Source organism: Zonotrichia albicollis, chromosome 22, assembly GCF_047830755.1.
Source record: "Zonotrichia albicollis isolate bZonAlb1 chromosome 22, bZonAlb1.hap1, whole genome shotgun sequence".
Classification (NCBI taxonomy): domain Eukaryota; kingdom Metazoa; phylum Chordata; class Aves; order Passeriformes; family Passerellidae; genus Zonotrichia; species Zonotrichia albicollis.
Window position 1 is genome coordinate 8,355,372 of NC_133840.1, and position 18,161 is coordinate 8,373,532.

General features: G+C 53.4%; 1 protein-coding gene across 5 annotated transcripts in view; it reads left to right on the forward strand.

The window, feature by feature from the left end:
• The first annotated feature begins 5,588 nt into the window (after positions 1–5,588).
• Positions 5,589–18,161, forward strand: part of GTF2IRD1 (GTF2I repeat domain containing 1) — a 70,287-nt gene continuing 57,714 nt past the window's right edge. For 3 of the 5 annotated variants that reach the window (XM_074556808.1, XM_074556811.1, XM_074556810.1), the window contains exon 1: positions 5,590–6,038. In XM_074556808.1, coding sequence (XP_074412909.1) covers positions 5,685–6,038 — 354 coding nt within the window. In that variant the 5' untranslated portion in view covers positions 5,590–5,684. Of the gene's footprint in view, positions 6,039–18,161 lie in introns of all 5 variants that reach the window. The other 2 variants (XM_074556812.1, XM_074556809.1) reach the window with 1 other exon arrangement.

The following is an 18,161-nucleotide window of genomic DNA, read 5'->3' on the forward strand; positions in this document are numbered from 1 at the left end:
ATTTTCAAAGTACAATTTAAGAAGCAAGAAAGGTGCCTCTGGGTTTTTTGAGAGCCAGGAAGGTTGAAAATGTGACCAAAAGGTGACTGTGGAGATGGATGCTCCTTTTGGGGAGATTTTATTTGATGTGGGGTGAAAATATTTTAGAGCACCAGCTGGGGCTGGGGCAGGGGATGGTGGAGCAGTGAGCTTGACCATTTTCACTTCAAACACCATGATTTCTGTGCCAAGCTCAGGCTGCCAGTGTATGTCAAGCTGGTGGCAGGGGTGAGTGATGGCAGCCACTGCAGCCATCGATCCCCTCTACTCCTTTAGCTCCTGTTTCTGCAGGGGCTGATCCCAAATACCATCATGCCCCTGCAGAGGGGACACAGGAGAGAGCCCCAACCCCGAGTTTCTCCCTCAGAAATGTGTCGAGGAGGCTTAGGGGGAAAGGAGGCTCAGTCAACTTCGTTAGGGAAATAGTATGGATCTTGTGTTCAAACCTTTGAAGTGTTAATTAAAAAGAATTATGCAAAGGAGCAAGGATTTGAAACATTCATTTGAATCTCAATAAGGCATCTGTATTAAAAATAGCAGCGGGATCAACTACAGATACAGCAGTTTTGGAGCAAAACGACCCTGGCATCCTTGGTTCTGCCGAGCAGGGCGTTCCTGCCTGCTCCCTGCCCTGGATGGGTGCTGCAGAGCACAGCACAGCACAGGGAAAACATTTTGTGCCTAATATTTAAAGATCTTGAGAGCATTTCACTTAAGAAAAAGACCGAGTGGGGTCTGGCATGGCACATAGATGTCGAGCAGATGTATGGGTTGGTATGGAGGGCGCAGGGCTGGGGCCACTCCAGAGGCACCCAACATGGGGCACTGGACACCCCATGCACACCAGACCTCAACCCCACACCCAGCACAGCCCCTTCCAGGGAAAACTGGGAGCAAGTGCTTCTCCAGCCCAACTCTTAATTAAAACCCCCAGCATGTCCTGGCCCTTGCTCATTCCAACAAAAGGAATCCAGGGTATTAATTACCAGATCAGTGGATAACATCGTTAAGTTTACTTTTGCACTGTGAGAACCCTGGGGGAATGTCAATGCCTCCTGCCCTTGGCATCAGTGCTCCAAGGGCACCAGTGGGTGGGAGCCCCAATCTGGGGGGGCTGTGCCAGGACAGCAGCACCACTGGGGCACCAGCACCAACACCCCAGGGCTGCAGAGAGCTGACACCCTTAGTTCATTCCCAGCATGGAATGGGGTGTGGGCCTTCAGTGTGATGGCTTGGCCAGGTAGAGTGCCAGGGGGTTGCAATCCAAGGCTGAAAGCAGCCTTGAAGGGGAGAGCAAGGAGCTTTGCTGGGGCTGCAGTCCCATGGGAAAGGTGACAAGAGGCAAAGCTGGAGCCACACTGTGAAATTCTGCCATGATTTCAAAGGCTGAGGCTGTAACCTCAGCTGCGGATTTGATTAAAAATGGATGAAGAACAGCCTGACCTTGGGCAGGGCGCAGGCAGGCACAGCCCCTAGACCCTTGCTGTCAGGAGGAGGTGATGCTCTCAGCCAAAACATGGTGTGTGGATAACCCTGATGCCTGGCAGAGTGGGATTTCCATGGGATGGGCCTCACCTGTCCCTTTACAATGCCTGAGGTCTGCAGAGAGGAACCCAGAACCAATCCCTTGGGATTTTGCTGGTACTTGGGTGAGTGTGTGCAGGATTCTCCATCCCCTGAACTCCTGAGCCAAAACCAACCCCAGTGACATCAGCTTAGGAAAGGGCCCTTTACTCCTGCCAGGTGACATGAGGGTCAGAAGGATGGGGGAAGTCAGAACATGGAAATCTCCCTGCTCTGCTCCCCAGGACACTGTTCAGAGGCTCTGGTTCAGTAGCACTTCACTGCCTCTCCATAGCATGGAAATAATTCAATGGACCACAAGACAGCTAGAAAAGCCTTTTTGTTGTTGCAGTGTAGCAAACCCTTTGAGCAGTTACAGGTTGAAAAAGCAGCAGGGCTGTGGGCACTTGGTGGGCAATGAGGTGTGTGAGGTGCAGGAAGGCAGAGCAAAACAAATAGTGTAAGCCATCACTGGCAGGGAATGGAGAGAGGATAATCATTTTCCTGGTCTTTCTGCAAATATATTTGGGACCTACAAATATCAGCTTGGGTTTTGCAGGGAATCCTTGCTGATTTTTACTCAGTAGCATATACCTTGCAAAAGAATTAACACTACACTGGGCTGCCTTGAAGCATGGCTCTCCTTGTAGGAGCTGGCTTGGGACAGGATGGAATTGTTACAAATACAGCCCCAAACCTGGTGGTCAATTTCTGAGTGCAAAATCTTGCTCTTCCAAGTGAAAATGATGGCTGGAGAAGCTCTTTCCCCCTCCACAAACCTCAAAGCCTCCCACCCAGTTATGCAGATCCCAGTATTTTCTCCTCTAGGCTTTTCCTCATGTGGTTTTTGCATCTCCCAGCCCTACTCTGGGTGATGCCAGCCCCCTGCAGCCACACTGCTCACCAGAGACCTGCCTGGGAATATGAGGTGGGGGTAGGCTTCCAGAAACTTCCTGCTCTTTGATCTATAATTTAAAAACCATTTTGTTTTGTCTTGGTCGCTTTAACCAGCAATTTGCTATAGCAAAAGAACACAATACCCCTTCAGGAAGAAGAAATAGACTCATTCTTTCAATTAAATTTCTCCTGACTTTACTAAAACTTTTCCCCTGTTCCTGCTTCTGAAGAAGCAGCTTTTCTCCTTTTTTAATTTTATTTTTGTGATCTCCAATTCCACCGAGACAGAAGAAATCAGCATATCAGAGAAAACAACAATCCTTGTGATGCCCAGCAGTCATTAATTAACAAATTATATAAAAAAAGAGTTCTGCAGATAGGATTGTTTCCTGGTGATGTTGCCTTTTCTTTTGTTGGCACTGTGACAAGGAAGTCTTTTATTGCTGAGATAGAGGAGATTAAACCATCCCTCTCACACTGGATGGCTTTGTGGGGCTCTTTTGGTCCCCAAATAAAACATCCTGCTCCCACTTTTACCCTGTTGTGACAGGTTTCTTCCTTGGTGGGAAAGAGATGCAAAAGTACATTTGAGCCATAGCATCTGTCCCCCAGCTGACCAGGTCTCCTTTTCATCAGCATGAGCATCCCCACAGCATGGGGGGCTGAGCTAACCTGAGTGGATTCAGTTTCAGTGGAACACCTGTGTGGAACATTTGTACTCCCACCGGATCGTCCACCTCCTCCCTGAAGTCCACAACCCCAGAAGATCTCCTCAAGTGGCCCTGTTCTCCCTCCCACCATCTTCCAAGGCTTCTTCTCTAAATTTCAGGATTATTTTGGCCTCTCCCTGTCCCCAGCTCTCCTACCCCTGCTCGGGTAGGAGTATGAACATAGACTGAGCTCCCTGTTCATACACTGGTGACCAAAGGTAGCACCCATGGGTCTCCAACCTCATTTCAGCTCATGGTCTCCAATGGTGAGGAGAAAAATGAGATCCCAAAGCCAGATGTTACAGACCCATATCCCAATGCTCAGCATTCAGGTCTCAGACTTGGGACCAGCTCTGCTGCAGGAAGGGAAAGGGCAAAAAGGTTCCCTGGGATGTTACAGCAAGCCAGCTGCTTGCTTTTGGCCAAAGAACCTTGGGCTCTCTCTTTGCCAAGGTCTGAGGGGCAGCATCCTTTCAAAGGATCTGAAAAGTGTTGCTGCAGCCTATTTGCAGCGGGGATGAGTTGAACACATGCTGGGGGATGCTAAATTCTCCCAATACAGACACCAATCATGTTCCTTTGACTGATCTGCAAATGCTCCCTATAAATGCTGGCATTACCCTGACTCAAGTGTGGCTGAAGGCAGGAACTCCAAGCTACCCAAACCTTTGTCTGCTGCTGTAGGGCCACAGTGCTTTGAGGGCACAGAGCAGGGGATGTGCGCAGCCACAGCACAGGGATGTTGCATCAAAATATACTTTTTTCACCCTCTTTTCATTAATCATGCAGATTTCCCCACTCAGGGCCACAGGCTTGGGTAGGCAGTATACTGGAGAAAGTGTTGGAGGGCACCAGCAAAAGCAGGACACGGAAATCTGCCTGTTCTGTGCAGGCAGCTCCCACATACTGTTCTTGGTGACCCAGTTAAATTAATTTTGCTGGGTGGTTGTTTTTCTGGTGAGGTGCTGGCTTAAAGTTAATTAGCCAAAAGATGCCCTGATTTCTTTCTTCACAGCAAGATCTGTCGTTTAATTTGTCAGCAAGTGTGTTCTCACATTTATGGTCCCAGGCACCACAGGTAAGAATTAGGGACCAGCTCTGACCACCCAGTGGCACATGTCTTGCCCTGAATATTCTACTGGAAACCTACTGGGATTTGCTGGGCTCCTGTGGCTATGGCTACCAGTGCAATGAGTTTGAGATTTGATGACATGGGGAGTGACACATGAGGTGCTGGGTGCTTGCATGTTGCTCAACAGCACAGAAAAACCCCTTCTATGCTCCTCCAGAAACTGGAAAAAGAGTGTTTCCTCTTAAAATGCTTTCTTCTCCCCATGGCCCTGGAGAGGGCAGATAATGGAGCAGCTGCCTAACACATACGTCCAGGGAAAAGTACTTCTAAAACTTCAGAGGTTAAAATAATGTCAAGTTATTTTTAGTAGTTTTTCATTCATTTTAATTTGCCATTCGTCAACATGCAGCAAGGAAATCAGAGAAGCATCACTCACTCCTGGTGGGTTCCTTTCCCCATGCCAAGCTATGCTGAGCCAAAACATGCAGACCAGGCTGTGCTGAACTGGGCTGTGCAGGGCCAGGCTGTGCTGAGCTGGGCTGTGCAGGGCCAGGCTGTGCTGAACTGGGCTGTGCAGGGCCAGGCTGTGCTGAACTGGGCTGTGCAGGGCCAGACTGTGCTGAACTGGGCTGTGCAGGGCCAAGACACGCAGACCTGAGCTGTGCAGGGCCAGGCAGCTGAACTGAGCTGAGCTGAGCTGAGCTGTGCCATGCCTCTGAAGCAGCTCTGCTAATGAAGACAGGATGAGAGAGCTGGGGTTGTTCAGCCTGGAGAAGAGAAGGCTCTGGGGAGATCCTAGAGAACTTAGAGACCCTTACAGTGCCTAAAGGGGCTCCATGAGAGCTGGAGAGGGATTATGAGCAAGGGCTTGAGAGCAAGGACAAAGGGGTATGGCTTCACACTGCCAGAGGGCAGGGAAGAATTTCTTCCCTATGAGAGCAGTGAGGCCCTGGCTCAGGTTGCCCAGAGCAGCTGCAGCTGCCCCATCCCTAGAAGTATTCAAGACCAAGTTGGACGGGGCTTGGAGCAACCTGGGACAGTGGAAGGTGTCCCTGCTCATGGCAGGGAGCTTGCAACAAGATGATCTTTGAGGTCCCTTCCAACCCAAACCATGATGCGATGCTATGACTCTATACCATGTCCCCACGGATCAAGCCGTGCCAAGAGGTGCCAATCCACACGGCACCCGGTCCAACCCAGCCGTGCCAGCACCAACAGGTGGCGACACGCACCCGCGGCACCCCCGAGCCGGGGGCGCGCCGGGGCCGCGCCCGCGTGGCCCGGTACGGTCTGTGCGCGTCCCCGGCGCGGCATGAAAGGACTTCCAGAGCTCCCCCGGCCTTCACGGCCCCCCCTCCCCGATTTCGGGCTGGTTAATCCCGTGTGGAAAGGGCAGCCAATGGATGCGGCCGTTGCGCGGGGTTGGGATTAGCGGCGGGGCGAATGGCTGGCACTTTTACTGGGATTACAGAACAAAGAACTGCTCTCCCTGCCCGATTTGGGGTGAGGGGGGGGGGAGAGAGAGGAAAAAAAAAAAAACCAAAAAACCAACACCCCCCTCTCGGCTTCTTTTCATTCCTCTAGGCCCCTGTCGGGTTGTACCGGCTCCGCCCGGGAAGCGGCGGGAGGCGGCGGGAGGCGGCTCCATCCCGGCCCCCGCCCGCCCGCCCCCGCCGCTCCCGCCGCTCCCGCCGCTCCCGCCGCTCCCGCGCAGCCTCGCCGGGGGAGGCAGCGGCGCCGCGCCCCAACCGCCCGCGGTAAGGAAAAGTTTTGGCCTCCCCTCCGCTCTTGACGGGTCCCCTCTCCACCCCCAATGCCGGCCCTGTGGGGGGAGCGGCGGCGGGGGCACTGGGGGTGCGCGGTGCGATGGGGGAGCGGTGGGGCTGGGGGTGCGGGATGCGGGGGGCAGCAGGATTCGGGGGTGGTTGGGAGTGGTGGGGCAGGAGGTGTGCGGGGCAGCATTGGGGATCCGGGGGGAGGGTGGTGCTGAGGATGCAGCGCAGGACATTGGGTAGGGTGAGCACTGGGAGATGCAGAGGGGCAGCGGAACTGCTGGAGGGGGGTACGGCTGCAGGGCTGCTGAACCACATCAAGCCTCGGGGGATGTCAGTGGGCAGCAGGACTGCTGGGGAGATGATGGGGCTGCGGGGTTGGGGGGGCACTAGGGTGGGGGGGCATGCTGGGCTCTTTAAGGCTGAGGGATGCTCTTTAGGGCTGAGGGTTGGGGGATTCATTCGGGCAGGTGGGGGTTAATGGGGCTGTGGGGATGCGGTGTGGCATCAAGGCACGGGGGATGTTGGGGTTGCTGCAGGGGATGCTGAGCTTATTGGGGCTGGAGGGATGCTGGGGGAGGAATGCCAGGCTCATCAGTGTCGGAGAGTTCAGGGGGGCAGTAGGAATACTGGGAGCTGATGGTGCTGGGGGATGCTGCGGGGCAGTGAGGCTGGGGGGTGCTGCAGGGCAGTAGAGCTTGTCAGGGGCTCTGGATGTTATTAGGGTTGGGAAGGATACTGAAGATCTGTAGGGCTTGGAGATGCTGGGGATATTGGAGCTGATGGGGTGTTGAGCTCATTGCAGCTGTGGGGTCACTGGGGCTGGTGGGGGGAATGCTGGGGTGATGATGGGCCCTGGAGTTGGTGGGATCCGTGGGGGCTGTGAAGGGATGCCAGGAAGCAGCAAGGCTGGGAGGGCATTAGGAGCTGCAGAGGGGGTGCAGGGAGCAGTGGAGCTGGGGGTGGGACAGGGGATGTCAGGCTGGCCCTCAGGGGTGGCCCACATCCTGAAGGCATTTCTGTGACCCACCTGCCCTGGCTGTGCTGGACGGTGCCAGGCAGGAGGGGAGCTGGAAGCAGGGCTCTGCCTCCTCTGTGCTGGTGTGGGGATTGGCAGCAGTGCTGCTGGAAATAGAAACGGTGCTGAGCTGGTGGAGCACTTGGGGCTTTGGCCAGACCAGTCACTGGCCTGGGCACTGTGGCCTGAAGGAACAGGCATCCTCTGCAGGGTGAGAGGAGGATTTTTGGTGCTGAGGGATGGCTGTGATAGGGAGAAAGTTGCTCCCTGAGGAGCAGGTGCCCTTGTCCTTGCAGCATGTGGGGCTGGCAGTGGGTTTATCTGGGATAAGCTGTAAATTGGAGTGATCCTATTAATGTGCCTTGTGCAGGAGTGAGCTTGGACCCGGCGGTGCTGTGCAGGTAATCCTGGTGGGTTCTGGGCACTGCTAGGCAAGGGCACTTCGGGAGGTGATGGTGCCACTCAGCACGATGGCAGAGCTGCTATGGGCACTTTGAGGCTGGTCACCCAGCCTGCTGCCACATCTGTCACCTGTCAGTGTGAAGCTGTGGACATTGGAACACCTGGAGACATCAGTGGTGGCCTTGCATAACAGGAGCTTTGGGGTGTCTGCTCTTGGTGCTGCTCCCACTGAAGGAGCTGTTGGAAGTGCTGTAGCTGGGGAATAATCCTGTGGATGTGAGAGCCTTTAATTGTCCAGAGGCCCCCACAATGCACCCAGACCCATTAAGCTGGTCATTGCCCATCTGAGCCTGCAGAATCCCCTTCTGTGGAAACTGCTGCAGCAATATGGGACCACCAGGATGAGGGCTGACCCTGCTGGCAGCCAAAGGCTGTCCCAGTGCCTGTGCTGCAGCCCCTGAGGCAGAGCAGCAAGCCTGGCACAGCGGCACGTGCTGCCATGGGAGCAGTGTCAGCAGCTGCGTGTCAGGGCTGTGTGTCAGGGCAGTGTGTCAGGTTTTATCAGCACTCGAGGGTCCCCTGCTCTCCTCCCTTTAGAGCCAGACTGGTTCCCTTTAGAGCCAATCTTCCTTGCAGAGCCAGACTCCCTGTGGCCACTGAGGGACAGGGTGCCGTGCTTTGGGGCCATGCCACTGGTTTCCCTTGCACCCTGGCTCTCCAGGCTGGCACGGCCTCTCAAAGCCACATTTCTGGGGTGCCACCTGCCAGGGATGTGTTGGCACTCTGGACAGGAGAAGGGATCGGGCAGCTGCCCTCACGTGGTGCTTGCAGAAGCTGAGGAATGAATGGATGATGCCAGGGATTTGCTCTGGTGCTGCTGCCTGCTCCTGCTGTCCCTCCTGAGAGGGCTTTCCCATCTCTGGAGGAGCTGCTGGTGCTGTGGCTGCTCGTTCAGGTTTGCTAATGAGGAGCTGGGGCAGATGAGCAGGAAGCTGCTCAAGGACACGTTTAGCAACCTGTCTCTATTGCCTGGCTGAGACACAGTGCCCACACTGGCAGCCCAGCCCTTCCTTTCACAAGAACCTTGCATGGGGCAGGAGGTGACAGGAAAGGTGGGCTTTGGGGCCAGCACAGTGGGTACAGGTCTGGCTGTCCTACATGGTGTGCATCACATATAACTGGAATGATGCTTCTAGGAAGGAGAAGAACACCAACCCCCAAAGTCCCAGGCCAAAACACAACCTCTGGCCTCTGGAGTTAATGGGGGATTCCCGTCTGCTTCTCCCACAGGAAATAGCTCAGATGTTTTTTGGCAATTATCAATGCCCTGGACTTCCTTCAGGAATTTTGTCAGCAGCACCCCAGCAGCCAGGCTGCGGGAATGCACAGGGATCCAGCTGGAGGTTGGCTGCAGGGCTGACCCCTGGCCTTGCTGCTGGCTGTCCCCATCTTGGGCAGTGGTGTTGGGCATGGTTTGGTTATTCTGAGTGCTGCCAGCGCCCATTTGCAGATGCCTGTGGTGAGTGGAGGTGGTGATGGTTTGTCATGGAAGAAAATGTGTGAATAGATCCTGCTGCTCTGGGATGTTTGGGCTGAGGTGCAAGGGGTGTGTGATGGTTTGGGGAAGGGGCATGATGGGCAGATGACGGGCTGTGTAATTGTTCTGGCTTTGCTCCTCTAGCCACATGTGTGGTTGTGTTAACACCTTGCCAGTAATGACAGAACTTCTTCAGGGCTTTGAGGGGGAGCAGAGGTTTGCCACCACCAGAGACCTTCTTGAGGACAGGAAAGGACCTTCTGGGAGCTCCTCCTGAGATGGAGATAGCTATCCATGAGCTAAATATGTGTTTTTTGGCTCCTTCATTGGGAAGAGCCCAGCTGGAAGCTCCGGGGAAGGGGTCTGGTGTTCATCTGGGTTGTGTCCAGAGCTGTGGGGCCGTGAGTAGAGAGAGCCCCAGCTCTGGAGGGTTGCAGAGGAGGTGGCAGCTCTTTGGAGACTGGAGTGAAGCCTCCCAGGGCTCTGCTCTGCCCTGTGGCAGCCCTGTCCCTTCACAGGGCATGTTCAGTTTGCATTTCTTGAAATGTTGTTTTTAAAAAGCAGTCAAGAGCTGCAGGAAGCTGCAGTGGCCCCAGGTGGGCTTTAGGAATTGTGGTCATGGGGATTTCTGGCTTGCTGTTTTGATGCTTCATTTCTTGGTGCTGCTCCCTTGGTTAAATCTGCTTCAATCCCAAGAGTGGTGGAGCAGTGGGCTGGGATGTTTCTGCCAGAGACCCCCAAATCAGCTGGGACATGTGGGACCACCTCATGTCCCATCCTGGTCCAGGAGCTGCTGCCAAACACCACCTTAGGAGCTCACCCCGAGCACAGCAAGGCTCTCCTTGCTGTGGGAGCAAAGGAAAGCATCCCTTGAGTGAGATGCTGTGGAGAAAAGCACTGGGCACATGGACCCCCCCTCAGGAGCTGACGGTGCTGAGCAGTATTTACATTTGTCCATGCAAACGGCTTCTGTGGGAGTTTTCTGGCTTTACATTGTCTTGTCTCTGCTTTGTGCTGGTCTAAGTGGTTTAAAAAGGTAATTAATTAATCTGGGTGGAATAAGTGGGGGACCAGTGAGGAGCATCACCACGTGGATGTCATTGTCCTTTGCCAGCGTGTCCCTGCTCAAAGCCAATCTCCACCTCTCATATGAGGGCTGAGATGTCCATCTTCATTTTCTTTACATCTCTGACATTAAACAGAGCAAATGCCAGTGGGTAGGTTGGTGTGGACCCAGGATGGATCCTGGAAATGTGCCATGTAGAGCCCACCTGCATGCCTGCAGAGGGAAGAGACAAGCCCAGATGCCTCCTGGCCATGGGTGACATCCCCTATGGGGTGTGCTGGGGTCTGGCAGTGCCCCTGGGCCATCCAGGTGGCCTCTAAGGCTTGTGGTGGGCACCACAGATCTGCTGTTGATCTGTTCCCACAGCCCCACAGTTAAAACCTGGGAGCCCAGAGGTGCTTTGAGGTGTGGATCCTGGTGGAGATGGCTGGGAAGAAAACTGCTGGGCAGGATGGTTTTAACCATTTTTAATTTTTGGATAATTTACTGAACTTTTTGGTGATATGTGTGGATGCTGGTTGCTGCCAGAGTTGTGTGTCCTGCTTGGCTTGGTTTCTTCTGGAGGAGAAACCTCCCCCTGCAATGGATGCACAGAGATTGCAGATTTATGTGCTCCTGGGAGAAGAATATAGAACCTGGGCCTTGATGGGCAGCAGCACTTTTCAGTCCCAGTTGCTCCCTGGATGAAGCAGGATGGGTCCATGGGGTCCCTGCCATGGGCTGTGCCATGGTGTGGCTCTGTAGGAGCCCGTGGCTTCCTTCTCCCTGGCTAAAAAGCTTCAAAGCTTTTCACAGGTAACTGTTGTTTGGGAGAACATAGGGGCAGTTGATCTGGCTTAGGGAAAACTTAGAGTGGGAGTCTTCCAGAGAAGATGACACTGGAAACAAAACACCCTAGTGGGTGAGAAAGATCCCCATGGTTTTATCTGGTTGCTGTGCTGGAAGTTGCTTCACCCACCTTTACTGGGATGAGTGCCTCTCTGTGCCCAGGTTTTGGCAGAGATCACGTTGTGTCTTTGGCTCCAGCTGTGTCTGTGTGGATGCCTCCTGCCTGGGAAGCCACCTACAGCTCAGTACCTGTGAGAGGTGACCTTGCCTTGGGGCACTGGCTGCTCGTTTGCTGCTGGGCTCCAGCCTGGCAGCACCAGAGGAGTGGCCCTGGGCAGTGCAGACATCTCAGGCCATCTCACCCAGCTGGAGGTGGCTCCCTGGAGCTGGGCAGAGCTCCCACGCTGACAGGATGCACAGATGAAAGGGACAAACCCAGCCCTGCTGCTAATGAGCAGCAATCTCATGCCAGCCATTAACCCTGTCCACCTCATAAGGGCTCAGTGCCAGGCTCGTCGGTGGCACCAGTGCCAGCACTGCCCTCCCTGCTGCCACTGTCACTGAATGCTGCAGGAGGCTGGAAGCTTTTGGGTGAGGCTTGGGACAAGCTGCTGTCCTGCTGCAGGGCTGAGATCCCACAGGGATGTTGGTGGCAAGGGAAGGGATTTCCCTGGATGGATGCTGCTGCTTGGACAGTCACAAAAGATACCATAAAGTTGCATTTGTAACTTTACAAATGGTAGGGTGGATACTGAGTCCAGTGGGATGGGTGTTGTGGCATTGGTAGGATGGGGCTGTGCCCACTGTGGCTGTGCTTTGGGATCTCTTTGAGGCTTCCACCAAAGCTACACTCCTTCCCACTGGGCTGGATTTCTCCTTGTTTCACTGCAGGGTAGGAGACAGGGATGGAAAAACCTGTAGGAAAGGCAGGATTATGTCTCCCTAATTAGTAGGGACCTGATTATCATTTCTTCCCAGAGCTCTGGTAATGATTAAATATGTGGGAATTATCTTTTATTATTTGTATTGCATTATTATTTAGGAGGCTGGGACCCTGTTTGCTGTGCAGACAGGGAATGACAGTCCTTGCCAGGAGGAGGAACGCTGTCTCTGGCGTCCTGCTCTGGGTGGATTGGGGGTTGAGCTCTGTGTGCCCCTGGCATTACCCAAATTGCTACAGCAACTCCCCACCCCAGCACTTAAAAGAATTTAAAGCATTGAATTGTATGTCTTTTTGCTTGCATGTGAGTCACATCTGTTTTAGTATGGGGAAAAAAAAATCAGTGTATTACTGTGACCTCTAAAATCACGATTTATATAAAGATCTAAAATTACATATATATTTTTTTGTCACCAGCATTGTCAAAGCCCAGGCGTTGGCCACTGCTTTGAGATGCTCTGGCTTTATTGTTGGAGGGCTACAATAAAGCAATCTTGTTAGGTAAACATAATGATGTTATGAGCCACCATCTGCTGAGGAGCTGCTGCAGGGAGCAGTGGGAGCTGCCTGCTGTACTGCTGCTCCCCTGCCACTTCCTGCTGCCTGTGTCAGATGTGTCCTAGGAGGAACACCAGTGCCTGCTATGGATGGGGAAGGGACTTTCTCTTATGGCTTCCTCCCTCTTAATCAGCTGGCACATGAGCTGCTGAGCCCTTCCAGCTGGTGAGGACCAATTCCCACTGGAGTGAGCGAAGCTCTTGGGGTGATGGGGGGTCATTGGCCAGCTTCCCAAAAACTGGGCCACCACACTGCTGAGCTCTGGAGACCCAGGTGTGTTGGAATGCTCTGAGGACACCACAAGGTGCCCCCAGGTGCCTGGGTCCCACAGAGTCATCCTTGCTCCCACCTGAGCAGTGGGACACCATCCTGGTGACAACAGTGACCCCCCCAACCCCCCTGGGTGCAAACTTGCAATCACTGGCATGAAGGATTGCACTTGGTGAGCAAAATATGCGAGGAACTTTGCTTGTTTAAAATGCCTTTGGGGTTTGGGTCTTGAATAAACATCCTGGTTGGGGTTTGGGTTGGAGGATTTCATCCTGGGAAAGGCAGGCTGGGGGGAAGGGAGCTGCTCCACTGCCCCCAGCCTGCATGCACCTTCTGACAAGGTTAAAAATTGGCTTCATTAGGAGAGGATCACTGGAAATAAGTTGTTCTGCACCCTTTAGGGGAACTGCTGGGCTGTAATTTCATCTTGTCTTCCTGGGGAAAAATGCCCAGAAACCCTTTAAGTGAAATGACAGCATTTTACCCTGAGCTAGAGTTTGGAATTTTTGCCCCCCAAAATGTGTTCACCTCCATGCCCTCAGATAAGTTCATCCAGGATCTTGAAGCAAGGAACCATAGAATGGCTTGGGTTGGAAGGAATATTAAAGATCATCTTGTTCCAGTCCCCTGCCATGGCAGGGACACCTTCCACTATCCCAGGCTGTTCCAAGCCCCAATTTCCAACCTGGCCTTGGGCACAGCCGGGGGATCCTGGGGCATCCACAGCTGCTTTGGGCACCCTGTCCCATCAAAGGTGGGGGGTTAGCTGGGGCTCATGTGCCAGCTCTGCCAGCCCTGCCCCACAGCTCCTTGGGAGGTGCCAGGCTGGCCATCAGGGCATTATTGCCCTTATAAAACAGCACAGCCCGAGCAGAGTGCCCCAGTGCTGGCACTGCAGATCCACAGGCAGAGGTGAGTGGGTGGTGACCTTTAACAGGACATTAAACATTTATTAAACCTGCCAGAATTAGTGTCAGGCTGTTTTGGGGTTTTTTGTTTGTTTGTTTAAAATGAGAGAGGAGAAGAAAGACATTTAAGAGAGACAAGCATGACTGGTGTCATGAGCTGATCAGCCTGATGCATCCAGTCCCACATGAGCTCTCAAAGTGAAAACTGGCTCTGGGATGGACCCAGCACCCACCTGTGCCCTTCCCAAGGCTCCTGCTGCATCCATTGCCCCCACCTCCATCTGTGCCCCTCAAATGCTTATTGGGTAGGTAGGCTAATTTTCCCCCTCACCTGTCTAAAGGTTTATTCCTTTGGAGGGTGGGAGAGGGAGATCAGCCCCACTTCTCACTGGTACTGTCTTCCCACAGTTCCCCCCAGCTTTCCCTATGCCACCCATCTGAGGGTTGTGCGCTCTCTTGGAAACTTCGTTTCCCCACATTTTCTGTTGTAATTTATGTACAATGCCACTGCTTGTTGGAAACCAGAGTCTTTATCTCTGTGGGAACTTCACCTGCAGAGATCCAGCCCTATTCCTGCCTGCATGAGGCTCTCCATGGTAAAAGGCAGCTCCAGTACCTCTGCTGTAATGCAGATGTTTCCTCTGTTTTCACATCTGTCAAGGGTGATGCTTGGCTCCCCTCTGCACCTCAGCGCTCTCTGAGCATCACCTGCTCAGTTTGGGGCTTAAACCCCAATAAATTTTCTCCCCATCTTCATTTACTTCTCTCTCCCCAAGCAGTATAGGGTCCTTGAATGTATTTTTTTCTCCTTTTGGTTAATTTTTTTCTCCTTTTTCCTGCAAGCAAGATGAATATTTCAAGAGCTGCTGATTTTGAGTGTGCCATGGAGCTGATGTGGTGATGCCAATGGGCAGAGCAGAGAGAGTGTGTGTCCCACAGGGCCAGGGGTGCCTGTGGTCAGGGCTGGCACTCCTGCAAAGGGCTATTTTTAACTCCTGGGCTGGTGCTGGGATTGCTGTCAATGCATCTGAGCACGTAGGCGTCCTTTATTATTTTGAACATGATCATTCAAAATAATGTGGAATTGTCTTTGCTCAGGGGAGCTGCTGCTGTGGATGCTGCAGAATCCAAGGAGGCTTTTTACATCTTGTGGGGGTCTCATCCATGTGCAGACTGGATGGACTTTGCTGTGGCATTGTCCCCATGGGCCCTGGAAGCTGGTGGCAGCTTGAGCTGGCACTTTGGAGGTGCAAGACCAGGAGAGGAGAAGGGAAAATTCTGCAGGTGAGGAGAGCAGCAGGAAAGTGATCTCTTCTAGGGCTGTCTGATGGCTTTCTTGACTGCCTGTGCTGGCCCATGTCCCCATTCTCCACACTCCCCAAAACCAAAACTGTACCACTGGTGCACACAGCATTGCTTGTCTGTGAGCCAGGACACATTGCTGGGGTCTCTCTCTTCCTCCTCCTCCCCACAACGCTGTTTGTGCCTGGGTCTGTTCAGGGAGTGCCAAGCTGAGTCTGTACCCCCAGTGTGTGCTGAAGCCATTGTGATACCTGTGGAAACCCTTCCTGCAAACACCATTCCTCTCAACCTTTCTGTGTGTGGGTTTTCTCTCCTCTCCCTTTACTAACCCACCTTTCCAGTGATGTTGTGATAGGCATTTAGGCCAGGAACTGCCTTCCCAATGATGATTTTGCTGTACTTTGGGGTGCTTTGTGTCCTCAGTAGCAAGGCAGTGGATGTGGGGTCTGGGGGAGGTGTTCATGGGGATGGAGCAGTGTCCCTCCTTGGAGGTGCTGGAGAGATGCAAGATGACCCTCAGCTCCTGGGCAAAGCCTCTTCAGGGTGGCTGGGCTGGTTTCTCCTCCCAGTCCCAAATCACTGACCCTGGGTAGAGGTTAAGGTGCTTCCTCCCATCTTGAGGAAAAACAGCATTTTGCTTTGGATTAGTTTTTGGGACTCTCTCTGGGTCAGCAGGTTATCAGAGGATGAGGCAGAGTGGCTGAAATAAATCCTATTTATATATTTACCTGCCCACGATGGAGTAGTTCTGTGTTTACCTGCTCTGGCTGCATGTGCAGTGAAGAGCTGAGCACAGAATTCACCCCCTTGCTGCACCTCTTGCCTTTTCCTTCCCACCCATTTGAGAGGAGCTGATTGAGGAATGAATTCACAATCCCAAGGGTCCAAGTGCTGTGATTGCTGTGGGGTGGGGATGGATGAGGGTGAGTGTGCTGCTTCCTGTGCTTGTGCCAAGTTTTGGTGTTGGGGTGATTTGATATTTGGGAATTCTCATTTTTTATTGGTTCCTACAAGTTTTGTGGCATGTGAGGCTGTGTGGGTCCTGATGGGGGTTGGGTCTATGCTCAGCAATGTCCTGAACTGGGGTGATGGAGAGGCTGGGTTGCTTTCTGGTGGTTCATCCCCTCATTGCTCACCCTATGGATGATCACATTGAAGGGTTCCCATTTGTCAACTCAACAAGCCCTTGTACAAAAACTAAGCTGTGAATCCCAAAATAAGCCATGAACCCCAAATATAAGCCATGAACCCCAAAAATAATCCACATGCTCTCTACCTTCCCTGTCCCAAGGTGCTTTTCCTTTACCTAGCCCCCAAAATCTCTTTTTTGAGGGCCCAGACCCACCCCCCCTGCTCCATCTCCTGGAAGCATCACCATGCAGAAGCTCAGTCAGCATCCAGCCACCTCTCTCACACACTCTCATGGTTTCATGATGCAGATATATTTATTTTCTGTTATTTATGAGGTGCCTGAGCCAAGCTCTTCGTTTGCCTGCAGGCAAGGAGCCAGGGTGCTTTATGGCAGCTTTGGCACCCCAGGAGTGGTGGGTACTGGACCTTGGGTGCTTATTTCCCTGGCCCTGCATCCAAAGTAGGCTCTGAATTTGGGACATGCTTCTCTTGTCGGGCACCAGAGCTGCCGATTAAGGGAAACGTGCCACAAGGCAGGTTTGCTTTGCAGGATTAAAAGCAAATAAATATTTATGCATTATGCAAAGCAGCTCTGATAAGATATGTGTGTCATTGGGAATTTGAAGCAGTTTCAACTTGGCCCTGAGATGAAGGGGTGTGTGTGTCGATGTGGTATGGGGGCTTAAGAGGATGTTTCTTCTCCTGCTGCAGAAAAATAAAAATAGAGAGAGGAAAACAAGAGGTTTCTTGCTTCTTGGGCTGCTCTGGTCTTGGGTTTCACCATCTCCTGCATCCTTGTGTCTTTAGCTGCAAAAATGGAGAAGAGCCAGGGAGAGAGAGCAGTGCAGGCAGCATTTTGGATGCAAATATAATGCTGGCCCTGCTCCTAATATTCACTGTGTTTACACGTAAATGCAAACAACTGTTGACTTAGTTTCAATAGATAATGTATTTCATAACACAATGGAAATGAGAATTAAGCTGGAATTTAGCAGGAGGGAACATGTGTTTCTGCAAGACCTTGGGCTCTGCTGGCCCCATGGTGTTGGGGGACACCTCTGCCAATGATTGCCCTGGCTAATCCTTTCCAAAGCAGTGTGAGAGGACAGGGGCAGGGCTGGGGGCTGCAGGTTCAGGGAGCTGACCTGACCCCCTGGCAAACAGGGGTTATGGGGACCAGGGCTGGTCTGGGCCAGTTTCTCCCTGGGAAAGAAGGGCTCTGGGGTGGGTTGAGGTGTCAGGGAAGGGAAATGCTGTCCCAGGCTCGAGCCTGAGTGATGACAAGTCCTGGAAGGAGGAGGCATCAACAGCCAGGTCACCTTGTCCTGACGTGACTCCCAGCAGGAACACGTGGGAGAGGACCTGGCTTGTTTTGGGGCCAGAGCCTGGAGCCATCCCCACAGGGCTCCCTGGGGCCAGCCCTGGGATCAGGGCTGTCATCAGAGCCCCTCCTGCTGCATCTGCCCTAGGCTGGCACACTCCCCAGCCCAGTCCCTCTGGGAGCACCAGAGAGACCCTGGCACACAGCAAACCCCTCCAGGGCTGCCCTGCCCAGGTGGAGGCGCCAGTGTTGGTTCCTCAGAGCCCCCAGGGCCAGAGGTGTTGCTGGGACAGCAGCTCTCTGTGTGTGGGTCTGTCCCATCCATCTGTCCCTGTCCCTGGCTGGCTGCCATCAGCACAGCTGGGCTTGTGGCACTCAGGGCTCAGTGTTAAAAAAGCCAAGCCTTTGTGAACGTGGGGGTAATCTTGTGGGGTACCCCCGAGATGTATTGGACACTGGGGAATCTCCCCACAGGAGCTGAGGGGGTGACATCTATCCTCCATCCACTGGAGAATCTCCCCACACTGGTGGGGACACCTTGCTCCACCAGCTGCAGAGCAGGATCTGGTGTTGCTGCTCCAGCTGGGATGCTGGGCAGCCCCCCTGCCATCCCCTGTTCTTGCCTCCCAATGGAAGGTGATGTCCCTGCCTGGGTTTGGCTGTGGCAGCAGCAGTGGCACGGAGCCCTGGCAGGGTTTGCATGGGAAAGGGCAGGGTTTGGGGCTGGTGTCATGGCCAGAGGCTGCCTGGGCAGGAAATGGGGATCCTGGCTGGCTGCAGCTCCCAGGCAGCGCTGTCAGTGCCTGCCTCACCCGACGGGTCACACC